General features: G+C 37.9%; 1 protein-coding gene across 1 annotated transcript in view; it reads right to left on the reverse strand.

Moving 5' to 3' along the window:
- Window positions 1–17442, reverse strand: part of TTC6 (tetratricopeptide repeat domain 6) — a 242117-nt gene that overhangs the window by 5981 nt on the left and 218694 nt on the right. Inside the window, exons 28-31 of the mRNA XM_036244812.1 lie at window positions 11724–11797; window positions 7908–8118; window positions 3146–3298; window positions 1728–1898 (exon numbers count right to left, since the gene is read on the reverse strand). Of these exons, the coding sequence (XP_036100705.1) occupies window positions 1728–1898; window positions 3146–3298; window positions 7908–8118; window positions 11724–11797 (609 nt within the window). The remainder of the gene's footprint in view (window positions 1–1727; window positions 1899–3145; window positions 3299–7907; window positions 8119–11723; window positions 11798–17442) is intronic.

The raw sequence follows: 17442 nt of genomic DNA on the forward strand, positions 1-17442 counted from the left end.
CAAGGAAAGAAGTGAGCTAAGGGTTTTAAACCCAGACATGCCCCCTGAAGATGTAAAGGCTAAACGCACTGATGAACATGAAAAAATGCAAGGACTAGTGTTCTCATGAGCCCTTTCTCAGGATTCTACTAAAGGACGAATTTCACACAACCAAGAAATGATTGGTTGGGAGGGAAACTGGCAAAAAGCCTGGAGATGAGAATTGCATATAATTAACTGGAGAACTAAGATGAAATCTGAAGTAATAGTAACAAAATGGTATGCAAGCATTAAATCCTCTGGCAGTACAGGAATAATGAAACTCACAACAAAATGGGAGAACCGAGACAGACAGTGAACAGTAAGCTGATACTGTAAGCTCAAGCATATTTAAGAATATAAATAGAAAAAAACTTTTAAAGAGAATACTATTAACTAAAGTTGAATAATAGATGAGAGGCAGGGTGATTTATTGATGTTCATAGTACAGAAACTAAACACACAAGGAAATAGGATATAAAAGTGCTTTCATAAAGGTAGTCACTAGCGCAAAACTATTAACCTTCCTCAATATCAGAAAAACTGAAAAAAAATTAACATATCACAGAACAAAATACTTTAAAAATTCCCCAAAACAAAAATATGACATAAAATAACAGAACTAAAACCAAACATAGTGATTCTGCCAAATGTAAAGGGGCTTAACCCATCTATTAAAAGATGAATATTTTCAAATTGGCTTCTGAAGCAAAATCCAACTCTATGCTACATAAAAGAGACATCTAAAACAAAGGATTCTAAATGTTGAAAATAAAGGGAAGGGCCAAGGAATACCAGACAAAAGCAAACCAAATGGATCAGAGGTCACTATCATTTCAGATAAAGTAAAATTTATTTCAAAGACTCTTAAAGAAACAAAGAAGAATTTTTATAATCCTGAAGGTTAAAAAATATAGTATCAATATATATAGAGAATAATGTAACAGCAATTTCCATAAGGCAGAAATTACAAGAAATATAAAGAAAACTATATAGGACCAAACCAATGATAGGATACTTAAGTAAATCTTTCTCAGTCCAAGATCAACTAAATGAAAAAAACAAATGGATGTTGATTAAAAATATAATTAATAAGGTAGACCTTATCCGTTTACTTTTGAATTCTATATCCTGACAGCAGAAACTCTTCTTTGCAAAGAACCCTGGGATATATTTTTTTTAAGGTGCTATATATTAGACCACATTAAAACTCAATAAATACCAAAATTATAAAATATAAAAGCCCTCCACCTGGACATTTCAAGTGCCCTATTCATTTATTCTTGAGTCAAAGGGGAAATAAAATTACAGGTGCAAAATTTGGGGAAAACAAAAATTAAAACTTCAAAGACCAAAATATGTGGGATACTGCTAAAAGCAATATTTGGGGGGAAAGGCTTAACCTTACTAATTTATCACAATAGAAATGAAAGAGTGACAATAAATGAATTAAGCTTCTTATTCAAAACAACAGACAAAGAATTGCTAACACTTGGGTAAGTCCAAAATAATGTTTGCCGGACAGGTGTTGAATGGTTGTTGATAATGAGGAGAATAAATCCACAGAGGGTAACCATTTAATAAATAATTATAAACATTCTTATAAAGAGAACATTTTTAAAAGAAGAGCTAATGATTGATTAGCCTAGAATATATAGCAAAGAAAGCATTTAGCACAAAAAGAAAATTTTAAGGAAAATTCACATTACCTGGGAAAACTGCCTGTGGTGAAAGTAGATATTTCCTGCATTAAAATAAGCCAGTGAGTATGTGGGGTTTAAAGAAATTGCTGCTTGATAGTCTCTCATTGCATTTTGTGGCTGACCCATAAACTCATGAATCACACCACGATTTGTTAAGAATTCTGCTGTAGCCTTGATCTGCAATACAATAGTACGAGCATTCAGCATCTGGGAATAGTGTTTATCTCTGATTTCATGTCTGCAAAAATGAATGTTATGAAATCTACTTGTGGGAAACTAGCAACTTTATAGTTCAGGTGAAGCCCCATTAGAGCAAATATTTTGGTTGTAATAAAACAATAATCTTAGTGCTTTACTCAGTTCCTTTCCAAAGAACAGACTTGGGGAAAAGCTTGTCTGTTAACTCTGTTAAAGCTGGAAAAGAAATTAAATAGTTAATATGTTGATTTGTCCTAAGCAATAGCAATGATCTTTCAGTTCTTTCCTTTTTCTCACCTCAAAGATTACATCTACCCAAATCTACAGAAACAGAATCCAAAAATCTAGAAAAAAAAAAAAAAAGAGAGGAAGATTTTGTCACTGTATACAAAACCTGAGATTTTTATTTGCTGTCTCACTACAGAAGAATCTGGGAGTTACCTTGTTCTTTCTGTACTTCCTTCAAATCCAAAACATTATTTTATATTTTGCATTCTTTGTTTTTATTTCTCTTTTAATAGAGAGGAAGGGAGAGGGAGCGAGAGATAGAAACATTGATAAGAGAGAATATCAATTGGCTGCCTCCTGCTTGGCCCCCACAGGGGATTTGGCATGTGCTCTGACCAGGAATCGAACTGGCAACCTCTTGGTGCATGGTCAATGCTCAACCACTGAGCCACACCGTCCAGGCTGCATTCCTTTTTTTTTTTTATCCTCACCCGAGGATATTTTTTCATTTTTTTGTACAGATAGAGTGGGAAGGGAGAGAGAGAGAAACATCGACGTGAAGGGACACATCGAGTGGCTGCCACCTGCACGACCAACCAGGGCCAGGGACAAACTACAACCAAAGTATGTGCCCTTAGCGGGAACCGAACCCTGGTCCCTCCGGACCGCAGGCCAACGCTCTAACCGCTGAGCCAAACTGGCCAGGGCTGCATTCCTTTTTTTATATTACAAAATAATATTGATGTCCCATGAAACTATAAACTACATTTACTGAGACAATCACCATTTATCAGGAGTTTGAATTTTAAATGCATTCAGGTCATAGAACCGGCAAGCCATAATAACTCTTTATTCTAGAAATCTCCAGGAGTAAAGAGTTATATATAATTTTCTCTACAAGTCATTTAAAAAAGTTAACAGATAATTTTTTTACTTGACCCTATTCATTGATGGCACTAATTTATGCTAATGATAATATAATCTAAGTGGATTTTTACCTTTATGGCCATATTAATATCCTGAATTGCAGCAAAATTATTACCCATCTGGAGACAGACCACAGCTCTTCCCTCATAGGCCAGGTAGCTCTTTGGATCAACCTCTATGGCAATGGTGAAGTGGTTCCAAGCTTTCTGGAATTTTTCTTGGGCCTAAAATAATTTTCCATTTATATGAAGTAGAAAATTATCCATAACATGACAAATGTTTGATTCTAACTTAATCAAATAAAACCTTTAGAAAGGGTATATTTATACAGTGCTAAATCTAAGATATTTTAAACAAGAAATAGGCTGTACTGAGAGTGCATTCAATTGACTAATTACCTCTGAGTATTTACACTGAATTTCTAATTAAAATAAATCTAATTGTCAGAGTCACCTCATGTCAATCTTAGACAACATAAAATCACAGCCGCCGTGTGAAACACCTAAGCTTTGGACAATCACCACAACATTTACCTTGAGCTCGGCACACACAGGCAGAAATTGTACTTACTTGCTTGGCATTGAATCTCCAGTTATACATAATATACATCATAAAATAAATGTGTATTGAATAAATAAATGCATAAACTACTGGTGTAAAACCTATTTTGATAAACTGTATCAGCATCTAGATTCTAGAATTTTAGGATCACTGTCCATATTCCACGGAAATGCAGAGCTACCAAGCATCTATTTATACCAACCTTAGTGATAACTGGGAAACAAGAAAAAAAGGTCAGAAAAGAGGCATTGTGAATAGAATGATGTCAGAATATTTTCTAGAGAAGACCAACTGGCAGTGAAATACCTCATCACAGGAAGGCCGTGAGTTGATGAATTTAGCATGGTCCAGGGCCTGTCCTTTATTCCTATGGGCTCAAACACACAACTTGCCAGAATCTCAGATGCTGACTCATGTTAACCAAGCTGAGCCCAGTGACTCTTGCACAAGACTAATAAGGCATATAACTAATAAGACATTGTTCTTTAACCAGCAAATCTTCTCCCTCTTGGCAAATGATGTTGAATTCACCATCATCATCAAAAGTTTGTTTGATAAACGAGGAATCCGGCAAATTAAGTTATTAGAATATTAAGCTGCAAACAGCCTCACCGTAGAATTATATCTGTTGTCTGTTCCTGACAACATCTGCTTTGCTCACTTTCATATCCCAAATGATACTGTTGTAATTAGCTATTTATTAATAATAGGAAAGGAGCAAAGGGAAGGTCAGATATCAAAGACATGTTCCCTGCAAAACAGGAGGAAGGGGACCGGACAAATGGCAGATAGATGCATGCCAAGTAAAGTTGGGATGACCAGGAAAGGTGCTTGATGTCAGTCACACCTGGGATGGAGGTTATTGGTCAGAATGGGCGTGGCCATAGCAACCAAGTGGAAATTTGAGATACATAATCCCCTGAACAAAGAAGTTTGCTCTCTTGGTTCCTCTCGGCACTCTTGGCTCATGGCTCACATTTGGCTCCCTGGCATTCTCCCATGTGGCCCACAGCCATGTGGACCCCACACACAATGGACTAATGAGCTGCAACTAGCCTGATGCTGTACTGGATCTGTCTCCAACATGGAGAGGAAACTCTGGATGCTGGCTTTGCTTCTAGCTTTACTGAAGCCTCAGATGCACTTCAGCTATGACTGGACTTAGGGAAATGGAACTTCAGAAACTCAGGGATGTAATTCCACACGAATAAAAATCACTTAATCGCCCTGGCCAGTTTGGCTCAGCGGTTAAAGCGTTGGCCTGCGGTCCGGAGAGACCCGGGTTCGGTTTCCGCTAAGGGCACGTACTTCGGTTGCAGTTTGTCCCTGGCCCTGGTTGGCCGTGTGGGTGGCAGCCACTCGATGTGTCCCTTCACGTTGATGTTTCTCTCTCTCTCTCTCCCTTCCTCTCTCTCCCTCCCACTTTATCTGTACAAAAAATGGAAAAATATCCTCGGGTGAGGATAAAAAACAAACAAACAAAAAATCACTTAATCTCCAGTGCAAGTCTCAAAAAATTACTTTTCCTGGAATATAGTTAGAAGTTCACCCCCAGCAGCACCCCCAGCAGCACCCAGTGGGGAAGAAGACCCCTCACCTTGTCTGACATCCCTAGTGCTAAGCACACAATAGGGAAATCTGTAAGTATCCTTTTTTTTTTTGGTATGTTCCCCAAGCGGGAACTGAACCTGGGACTCTCTGGTCTGCAGGCCAATGCTCCAACCGCTGAGCCAAACCGGCCAGGGCCTGTAAGTATCTATTGAACAAATGGTCACTCCTTCCTCTGAGCAGGATTTGACGGGCCTCGCTAACTCTCCTTTTCAGGACTTCCTTTCCTGATTCAATCCTTCCTCATACTAATGTGTTTCTCAATCCTCTTTCAGGTTGACATCTACCCAGTGACATTTTTATAAAACAGGATTGTGATGTCACTGTTCTAGGTAGTAAAGTTCACATTGCAAGGCCCTTACCTCCAGTCATTATTCAATTTTCTAGTCTCACCCCCCCAATAACATTCCGTCCCCTGTGCCTTCCAATTCTTTCTCCATATGGATCACTGTATCCTACCTCCAACTCCTACCCTGGACTAATTAATAGTCTTTCACACCTCAATTTAAATGTCAATTTCTTTCTTTTTTTCTTTTTTTTGTGGTATGTGCTCCTAGCGGGAACCAAACCCAGGACTCTCTGGTCTGCAGGCCGATGCTCAACCGCTGAGCCAAAGTGGCCAGGGTTAAATGTTAATTTCTTTAAAAGCCCTCCTTTACCCCTCAAACAAAGCTATATTTCGTTATAAAATTTCCTAAACCCATCCTTTTCCTTTGTTGCACTTACGCATATAAATAAATAATGAATCATATGATTGCTTGATGCTTATCTCTCCACTAGAAAATTTTACAAGAAGAACCAAGTGTAGTTTGTTTATTGTTGTATCCTAGGCCTAGACCAGTTCCTGTCCTACAGTAGGTGCTCAGTAAATACCTATTAAATACAGTCAATGATGATAACACATGACATAAGATTACAGTCAGCCTTAGATACTTTGGGAGTCATCATGTCTCTTTAAATTGACCTTGCAACTTTCTACTGTGATCCAGTAATGGCTACTTTTATGTTGACTTCTCAGAAGGCAACCATTTTTTCTTCACCACAAATACCAATCCCAACAACCACCTCCAATATTAGTCTTAGATCAGTCAAACTCACTTATTTTTAAATGAAAAAAAAAATTCAACTTTAATAGCAGATTAACAGGAATTTCTGTAATTTATAATATTTGAACATACTTTTTGACCACGGTTTAAATTTTTGAATATTAAAAGGGATAAAAAGAGCATTTAAGATTACTCAGTTCCCTTTCATGGAGAATATAGAATTTTAGCACTTTATTTTGAGAATGTCACTACATCTGTTATTAGTGCAATGAACTTGGTGAGTGCATGGGTCAGGTCAGAGTATCCCAGAAAGCACTTCGAGAACTGCTTGGCCTCCATCTTGCTGGAAGGACAGATGCCTGGTGTCTTGCCTTCCCGGTATGTTCTAATTCATTGCCATTTGGAAGATGACCCAAATTCAGAAGTCCCTGTACAGTGGTTGTCTGACCCACTGCATGGCTGGAGTCCACTTCAAAACTTTCATACATTGTTTATTCCCTTTAGCTCTCCACTAATTCAATAGGGCAAAACCTATGAAGCCCAGGTATGAGTTAGTAAACATGTTATCCAGGTTCTTACATATGAAACTCATCAAAGTTTAAAAATTGTCTGTAAGTGTGGGGGTGACATAGAAAGGGTTGAAGGTATGAAAGAAACTCAGATTCAAAAGATCCTTATCTCACTAGTATACCGAGTCTCCAGATGCGATCCCCAGGCAGGCTCCTTGAGAAATTGCTTCCCATTGCTGGTCTGGATATTAATAGTTAGGGAAAGGTAAAATGTTCCTAGCCAAAGAAACAGCATATATCCCCATCACCAGTAAAGAGCCAAATATATTCTTCCTCTAGTCCAAAAGGTGCTTTTGATACCACTGTAATTAGCTAGTTATTAATAATAGGAAAAGAGCAAAAAGGGAGGGCAGATATTATAGGCATGTCATCTGGGCAGCTTCACCAGGAAGCTGCAATTTCACACTCCCCAGGGAACCACCTGCCTATTCCCCACAGAGTACTGAGAGCAGAGGTCTAACAAAGGGGAGATAGATGCATGCCCAGTGAAGTTGGGGTGACATAGGAAGGTGCTTGCCTGTCAGCCAAACCTGGAAACGGAGATCATTGGCCAGAGTAGGCAGAGCCATGGCAAGTGTGTGAAAATTTGGGAGTACATAATCCCCTAAACAAAGGAGTTTGCTCTCTTATTACTCTTGTTGCTGTTGGCTGGCTGTTGGCTCTCTTGCATTTGCCTGTATGGCCCTCAGCCATGCAGACCCCACACGCAATGGACTCTAGTAGGAAACACAAGCTAAGTTAGCCTGATGCCAGACTGGAGTGTGCAGACAACTGAACAGAAACTCTGGACACTGGCTCTGATTCTAATTAGCCCTTTTGAAGCTGACGTTACACTTCTTCTATGGCAAGACTGAGAGACAGGGGACCTTGGAAATTCAGGGATTTAATTTCATGCAAATAAAAATCACTTGTTCTCCCACGTGAGTCTCAGAAAATTCTTTATCTCAGGATACCACAAGAAATCCACTTCCACCGGCAACCAGCAGGGACTAGGACCTCTCCCCACCGGTAACCCTTTCATGGCCCCAAATGACCTTATATAATATTACCTGCAAACTATAGCTTAAACTAACTCTGGCTTTTGTGTATGATGGATTGAAATGCAACACTCTCAGAAAGTCCTTCTGTGCTTGTTTGATGCCTTCCTCGTGACCATATTCCATGTAAGAATTTCCCCGTCCGATGTAAGCATCCATAAAACAAGGATTAATATTAAGAGCCCAGGTGAAGAAATTAACAGCATCTTCAAACTCTTTGTTTCTGAAAATAAATAAAATTATTGATGCTTTCTGATGAGTTACCAAGTGCTTTCCTATATATAAAGTTTTCATAAGGATTTTCATTGAGCCTTATAAAAATGTTTTCACTTTCATTATCCATCATAGGAAGTAAGTACATGAGTCCATATGACCTAAGGAAGGCTCAAGAGGTTTTTGAAGATTATGGTAAAAGGGAAGAAGGAGGTAAAAGCCATTTTCAAAGTAGAATATGCTGGGATAATATTCTAGAGTTCTTTTCTCAGAATTATAAATGGCTGAATGGCATTTCTGAACCTGTTTTGCGTAGCTATCAGTGGCCAATATAGAAAAATAAAAACATATGCTATTATTGATGAAGTACACTATTCAAAGCATATTATAATAAATTTATATGTATTTAATATTTCCTTAACAACAAAAGGAACTAAATTTTTAAACATGGGAGTCCTTACTTCAGATTCTATAAAAGCAGGCCCTTTCTTTCTCGACACCAGGAGAAAGGGGGGGGAGGGAGATGCATTATATTTATTAATTTGTAAATATATGTGACCAAACAGTAATTTGGTTTTTCTTCCCTATTTATTATCTTGTGGTGGGGATGAGGGCTGGTGAAGGAATCAAATATATTTCATAAAGGAGTCACTTTTTATCTCATATGCATATCTAATAATTATATTTCATCTCAATTAGCATGGAGAAAGCCATTTTTCTGTACCGATCGAGTTATCAGCACTAGCATTTAGTGAGCATCTAGTCCATTTCAACTAAGTAAATAATCATTAAACTTTAACACAGGAAAGGGATCTGGAGAGCTGCCTGGCAAACTCTTCAAAGCAGATGACAACTAAAAGTCAGGTCCAGGAGAGGGGACTGTCAAAGCCAGGGACTCCCCAGCTCGCTGCATCAACAGGGGAGAAACGAAACAGAGACCACCGAAACAGCAATTTCATTTTCCCAAGGATGAGTCTATCACAGTGTTCTGTCGTTCGAAGCTCTTGTCACATGGTCACATGGCATTTAGACAACAGAAAAATACAGCTGAGGACCAACTGTGTCAGGATACACATTCAGCACTACAAACATTGTTAAGAACCCGTTCCCACAAATGTAAAAGTATATCAGATTAGTTTGTCTAAAATAAAACGTGTTTGTGTAAAATAATGTGGCCACTGAGGGAGATACCCGGCATCCGGCAGGACCGCGTGTCCAGCTCACCGGCGAGGCCAGACGGGGGCCCGCCACGTTTCCTAAATTAATTACATACATGACCAGATGTGCTCTACTGAGTTGTACAAATAAATCATAAATACCTCCGAAAACTAAAGAATGTGGTTTGCAGAGTCAAAGATTCAAAAATATTCTATGCAACTATAAGAATAGTAAAATCAATGTGCTAAAGGAAAAAAGTGGATAGGTTATGTGACTAAGCAATTTCCCTCTGTGACTTTTTTCTTTTTCATATGAAGGTGGCTTTCTCAGAGAGATCTAAAAATTAACTCTAGCACAACACCCTTCGTGACCAAATCGGGCAACAAGTAGGATATTCAGCCTAAGGAATGTTGTCTCCTAGCAACCACAAGAGTGAGAACAGAGATATACAAAGGCATACTTCAAAAGTCTGCAACCCCATGAGTTCAAAGATCAAAGCCCTAAAATTTAAAGATTTATTCCTTTTTAGACAATTTTTCCATTTAGGGTAATTTTTGCTTTCTCCACCATAAGATACTGATAATGAATCTCCGATATTGAGAAACCATGCTGCTGTGATGTAAGCTTGTTATAGACTGCCTAGAAAAGCAAAACATATTTTTCCTGAAATAAACATAACCCATCACTAAACATTTCTTATTGTTAAATTCAGAAAAACTGTTACAACTCAAAACACATGGAATTAGGACTGTGGGTTATGAGGGCTTTCCTGTTGATTTAAATTCTACTTTTATTAAAGGACAACAGAGATTCTAGTCAACTGATGAAAGTCGGTTATTTGGAATTGCAAAGCAGTATCAGCTTAAGACAGCTCCGCCATATAGTATATCCAGTGATTACAATTCATGAAAGAGATCGGGAACTAATAGTTGCTAAACATAGGAATGAGTTGGAGAGAAATTTTGGAGTCTGTTTTTAATTTTAAGAGAATGCAATGACCTCAGACATTTTTGGTCTGTCCTCACCCACCAAAACAAACACATCAGTCATCGTTATTCCACCTCTTTTTAAGAATCACAATTACTCAAAGAGATGGATTGCACAAAGGTTGCGATTAAAATAGACAATGGTGTGACTATGTTTTACTGTCTATATAAAATAAAGGTCCAAGTTAGGTCTTTAAACCCAAGGACACCTTTCATAAGTTTCAGTTATATTATTATTATGTTCATAAAATTAAAAATCTAACTCTCATAGGAAAATGCAGCCATGCTATGTCCTAAAAGGGAAAAAAAGAAATGTTGATTTCCTAAATGATTCATAATTAGATATTTATACAGCCCAGTCTATATAGTTTATGAACTATCCTAATTTCCTCCCTCCAATTAATTGCTATTATTTCTCTCTTAAAAAAAATAGTGCTATAAACTATTACTCAACCAAATACCTTTTATCTCACATAAATCTTTACATGCTGAATCTCTATACTTTTAAAAGCAAAATGACTAGAAACTAATTTTTTTTGTTAATAGTCATCTGAGGACATTTTCCCATTGACTTTTAGATAGAATGGAAGGGAGGAAGAGAGGGAGAGAGAGAAACATCAGTGTGAGAGAGACACATCAGTTGGTTGCCTCCTGCATGACCTTGACCAGGGCCAGATATCAAACCTGCAACCCAGGCATGTGCCTTTGACTGGGAATCCCTTTGGTTCTCAGGCCAATGCTCCAATTGCTGAACCAAACTGGCCAGGGCTAAAAACTAATTTTTAGATGTCAAATGTATGTGTAGAAATGTAAACATTATAGTTAGCAAAATCTACGTAATATTATCTCAGAACAAATTTTATTTGTTTATTTATCATCTTCAGTATTTTAGCCTATGTAACTATTCTCTTCTCCCCTCCTATAACTTGACTTATTCTTATAGTAATCTCAGAAACAGGTAATATTGTTTTCAATAATATGTTTTTGTAGGTGTTTTTGTATTTTGTAGATACATTGGTATTGTTTTAAGTAGTTTTAGATTTAGAATTATGTTTTCTAAATGTAAAATTTGTTTGAAAATATTTAATTTTCGATATCACCCTCTCTTGTAGGAAAACAGTCTTTTTTAAAGTTAGTTTCATTTTAGAAAAACATTAATTACTTGATTTTAGTCTTAGATGTTTCAAGCTGTGCATGAGTTTATTCTGCGTATCAGCCAGGTCCTTTCCCAGTAAATGGGCTTGAGTCGGGTAAGTACCCAATGCCACGATGCAGGTATTTGCTTGCAGACGCTGTTCAAATACTTTGTTAGAAGGTAGAAGGATGCTGATGACACACATCGGTGTGATCCTCACCGCTATACAGGCATTTTTTTGTCCCCTGACACTTCTACATTTTTCTCTCTGTTCTTCTGTTATCATTATTAGATAGTCCCACCTGTTTTCACTTCAACATAAATCACACCCTGTACCTGTGATAGCACATGGCAGTAGCTTGACAAAGGCTCACATCAGTCTTGCTTAGCAGTGCAGCTTGTTTAAAATCCTGAAACAGTTTTATACATTTTCGTTAATTTTGCAACATTATCCTTCCTGCTTTCTTAAACTTCCTTCTAACTTTGGTTTTACCATGAATATACTTAACATAATATATATATATATTTTAACTTAACTTATATATATATAATAAACTTATATATATATATACATAGTATATATATATAACATACTTAACTTAAAATATATATCTTCTTCAAACTTCTTTTTTTTTTTTTCCTTTTAGTCTCACATCTAGGGAGAATGGATGGAATAAAGGAAACCGATAACTGAAAACTCTCTCAGAACATTGTGCTACTGTTTCTATTTTTCCTGTGGTTTGGCCCTGGTATGTGCAATGATGTATCTCATTTGCTTTTTTTTTTTTTTCCTCAGTGCACACCACCAGAGACTTGCCCTTCTTGATAGAAATGGAAATTTACCTATAGAGACACTTTGACATTATAGGGCAAACACACACCCAGGCCCAGATGAGGGCATTAATTGGGCCTTTTTTGTGGATTAGCTAAAACTGCTCCTACCTTTGGAATTCACACTTCTGGGGAGAACTGAATCATTTTGGCCAGAGACCTTAGAAGCCTCCTGAGAGGGAGCAATGAAAAACCCCAAGAGTTTGAGTTAGGAAATAGCTGAAATGGCCCTGAATGGCCCTGGGAAGGAGGTTGCTGTTAAGAGAATAAAAAGTCTGCACGTGCCTCTATCCGGCACCAGAGGCACAGTGTCTGAAGCACATGAACTCTTCAAAGTCCCATGAAAATGTCTGAGACATGAAGCAAAACAAGAACATCACTAAACTGAAATTAATCAGATATTTAAATAAATATCTACATATCAAAATATCATGTAAACTGCAATGATCTGCTTTTCCCCAAACTGCTGCTTCAGCAGAAATCTTCATGGGCAAGTTTGGGTTGTAACCTCAGGTGACCAAGCTAAAAAGTGAAGAGTGCTGTAACCTCCTCTGGAGTGGTAATGGGAAATCCCTCCAGACTCCCTTCCTGCGGGCTAGGACACCCCCACTCTACAGCCTCAAAGGGCAAGTGTCAGACTTCTGGTGTCCACCCTGGAGGAAGGGGAGGAGCTAACCATGACAGATAGTCTCCCTTTCCCTCTGCCTCCTTGTTTTCCTTCTTCCTCATTCCCCTTCCACAAACCTTCCCTGGCTATAGCAGTGGGAAGAAGTTGGCTGTCTTGTGGGGGTAGAACAAAGTTTTCTGCAAATATTGGGGGTAGCAGCAGGAGTAGTAGAGTCAAGCAGAGCCGATGAGATCCTATTAGGGGAGAAAGGTTTTAGTCAAAGACCAATCTTTGGGTGTGGAATCCCCACTTAGATTCCTGAAGTATATTTTGATACCAAAAAGTATTTGGAAGAAAATAAAAAATCTATTGTCTAATCAAATCTAATTAAATATGCTCCCCGAAGAGTACAGTTTTATATTTTTAGTATTATTATTTTTAATCTTTACCCAAGGACAGGCTGAGAGAGAGATAGAGAGAGATAGACAGACAGAGAGAGACATTAATCGGTTGCCTTCTGTACGTGCCTCAACCAGTGATCAAACACACAACACAGGTGTGTGCCCTGACTGGGAATTGAACTGGCAAACTTTAGGTGCACAGTATGGATAACACTCAGCCAACTGAGCCACTCTGGTGGGGCTAAGAAGATGGTTTTAAAGTGGAGGCAAACAAGTGAAATTGAGATTGAATACAAACTTCTTATTTTGGGAGTTATGAGGAGGGATCAAGAACTTAAAAAGCTGAGAATATCAAGTTTAGCTTTGTAATCAGATAAATCTTACAAAAGTCAACCTGACTCTATGTACAAAATCATAGAGCAATAGACATAAATGATGACCATTAGCATTACTTAGAATAAAGCTAACAGCATGTTTTTATGATTTTTCCCTTCTACATTAAATTTTTCTCTAATATGAGGATCATAAAAAACAAACCACTGGCATTCACTCATACACAAAGCGAATTCCCTCCACTGCTGAGTTTATTTGTATGACCCTTCACCCACACTTTCTTTCTGTGTCAGAGGCTAGGCTCTTGACCTTGTTCCTTCCCGTCTCTGGAAACTTGCTCCATCATATTCCTACATTCTATATTTTTAATCCTCATTTCTCCGCCCTTACCTCATATGCCTTCCCACAAGGCTCTCTGCCTGCCAACTACACATGGCCCGTCTTCCTAGTTCCTGTCACTACCAATTTCCTTGAAAGCATAGTTAATACTCAGTCTCCACAGCCCCCAATTCCATCAACTTCTATTATTTGTGTTGTTTAATTAAAGCCAATCTTACTTTGTCATTGTAAATGGCATCTAAAAACATTTTTTATTTATTTATTTTTATTTTTATCAAAGTAACCCATATACAAAGTGTATAGGGTCTAATAAAACCAGAAAATGTATAATGCTTACAGCAACCTCTGTTCTACCTCTCCTTACCCCCGAGTCCCACTCCCCAAGGGCAATTGTTTTTACATCTTGTTGTTATTTCTTTTGCTATTTATCTTCAAATTTCAAAATAACATGAGAATTGTATCATGTTTCACTTCCCACAAAGGACAGAATTTTGCTATCTTACCCATCACTCCGTACATACATCTCCTCTTCTCCCGCCACCCTTATATCTACAGCAATTTGTTTTACTATTTTACTTCCCTCAAGTGTAGGATCCTTGACTACCATTCATATTTAAGTTTGAAGGCATTAAAATGTGGAATGGTAGTTTTAGACACCTGAACATCTTTTTTTCCAGTATCTTTTTTTTATCCTAACCCGAGGACATTCTTCCATATTTTGTTCAGATAGAGCGGGAAGGAGAGAGAGGAAGAGAGAGAGAGAGAGAGAGAGAGAGAGAGAGAGAGAGAGAGAAACATCGACATTTAAGGGACACATCGAGTGGCCGCCTTCCGCATGACCCAACCAGGGCCTGGGACAAACTGCAACCGAGGTACATGCCCTTAGTGGACACCAAACCCGGGCCTCTCTGGACCGCAGGCCGATGCTCTAACCGCTGAGCCAAACCTGCCAGGGCTCCAGTATCTTTAATCTTTTTATTTCTTTACTGTCTTCCCAGTAGGTTTTCAAGAGGACAAAGAGATAAACACATGTTCTCAATTCAGCAAGCTTAACCATTAACTGCCTAAACAAAGCCAGTCTATGTGCTGCGCTCTCCTTCCTGATCAAGGCATTCCTACGAAGGTCATACAACTATCAGTTAACTAACATGTTGTCAGCATTCATCCTACTTGACTTCTCTGTTGGTCAATAATTCCCACTAAAATTTTTTCCCTGGGTATATGTTAAGACTACTATCTCCTGTTTCTTTATCCAGCCCTTCTATTATTCAGCCTTATATTTATTTCTTCATTGGTTCTTTCTCATTTTCTAATTAAATTAATTTTTATTTACATAAAGACAATTTTTTTTCTCTTAATTAGTGTTTGCAGGGAAAATTTTCTCCAGCTTTTTACCTTACCTGTTTATATCAATATATTTAAAGTGTGATTTTTGTAGCCAGAATATAGTAGGGCTTTAAAAAAATTCTGATCTGACATTCTCATCTAAATTCGTCTTTTTATAAACCATCTATTACATGTAACTCCCATCTAACTAGCCTTACAGGGTTAATGCTTTTTGCCTTTGCCAGGTATAATCTATAGTTTGTTGTTGAATTAGTAGGTTTAATTTTAACATTATAATATTTCTAAATGTAACTCCCAATATGGTTGGATGTAGATCTACCATCTTATTTGTTTTCTGCTGGTCACCTCTGTTTTCTGTTTCTTTGTTTTCCCTGTCTTATTTTGGATTATTTTTATTTTCTAATATTCCATTTTAATTAATCTACATTTTTGGTTTTTTACTGGGCAGGCCACATTTGAGGAGAAACCTGAAATGAAAGAAGGGCATGAATCATCCACAGATCAGTAGTAAAAGTGCTCTGTGCATAGAAAATAGCTTGTGTGAGGACCCTGAGGCAGGCAGGGAGCCTGGTATTTCCAAGGAAGAGCAAAATGCCCGAGTGGAGTGATTTGAGTGCAGAAAAGAATGCTTGACAATGAAGTCAGATCAGTGGGCAGCAGACAGATCTTGAAGGGACTTGGTTGGCCACAGCCAAGAGTGCAGATGTTATTCTCAGTGTCATGCTAAGGCACTGGAGAGAGGGTTCCAAGTGGAGGAATAACTTGATCTGCTTTATGTTTTTGAGAGGTCTGTCTGCTGTGCTTGGAGAACAGCATGTAGCGAGAGGGACGAGAGCAGATGCAGAGAGGCCAGTTGGAGGCTCCTGAAAGGTGGGTGAGGAAGGACTTACGAGGATATCAGTGGCAAAAATGAGAAATGACTGATTTCAAAATATGCTTTGATGGCAGAACTGACTGAATTGCTCATGAGTTAGATGGAGGATGTGAGGAAAGAGAGGGGTCAAGAATGATTTCCACTGGACTACGAACTCCTCAAGGATTGGAAGTCTGTCTTATATATCTCCATATCTTCAATTCCAACGCCAATACCTACTTTGTGGGAAAGAACATAAGATTTGCAATCAGGTGAGATCTGATTCTTGCCCCAGTACTTCTGGTTAAAAGACTATCTAATCTCTTTTGAATATCAGCTTCCTCATCGATCAGTTACAATAATAAATTATGCATCATTGCTGAGAACCTGGTATGTTGATGCTAAATTCTCAATAAGTACTTACCACGTAGACAACACTGGCCCTGCATCTGAGGTCTTTTGCTGCCGATCCCCATTTTCCTCACTTCTCTACCCCCAACACTGTTACCTGGTGTTCCATAACTTTCTTGCCTACTCCAAACAAAGAGGTTCTTTAGCTCCCACTCTCAGAGGTATTCCAAATGGTATGTCTCAAAACCCATACTTAAAAGAGTTCGACTCTTGGAATTACATCTCATCATAGTGCAAATTGCCTAGAATAAGTTTTCTCAAATACTTCCTTAATACCAAGCAATTCCTTGGGGCAGAACCTCAAAAGATGACTCCAGAAGGAGAAAAGTAACACAAGCCCCCCTGAAAAAAGCAGGAAACACTCCATTATACAATGTTCTATTGAGGTTCCTCCGAAACAAAGAAGCAAAACTACCATTATTCAGCTGCACACTTCAAATTGGTTTAATTTGCGTTGTATCTCTTAATCTTAATTCCAAAGCGAATTTAAAATAATACAAATGAGATAAAAATGAGAATGGCAAGTTTTGTTTAACTCTTCTATAAAGAAATGCATGTTGAACCACCTGTTCTGCTGTATTGCCGACGCTACCTTCCATTGCGATTCTGAGTGCCTATTCTGCCTAGTCTCAGTCGCCTATTTTGTGAAGCTATTTTCAACTCTACAGATTTATTTCAATATATTTTCAATGGGGAATGAAATTGTAAATGAGAAAGAGTTAGTACACCAAGCAGCAAAGTAAACAATACATAAATCATTTATTTGCCAAATAATTAAATTATATGTATAGGCCAGATACCCCTTGGGGGAAGTAATAGTCTTGATAGTCAATCAAATCAGAAACTTTTTTTCTTTTATATATTGGCTATTTGCCTGTAATCAAAACAAAGTAAAAATACACTTTTTTTTTTCCCCAAAACAAAAACAAAAAT

Source organism: Molossus molossus, unplaced genomic scaffold, assembly GCF_014108415.1.
Source record: "Molossus molossus isolate mMolMol1 unplaced genomic scaffold, mMolMol1.p scaffold_m16_p_1, whole genome shotgun sequence".
Lineage (NCBI taxonomy): Eukaryota > Metazoa > Chordata > Mammalia > Chiroptera > Molossidae > Molossus > Molossus molossus.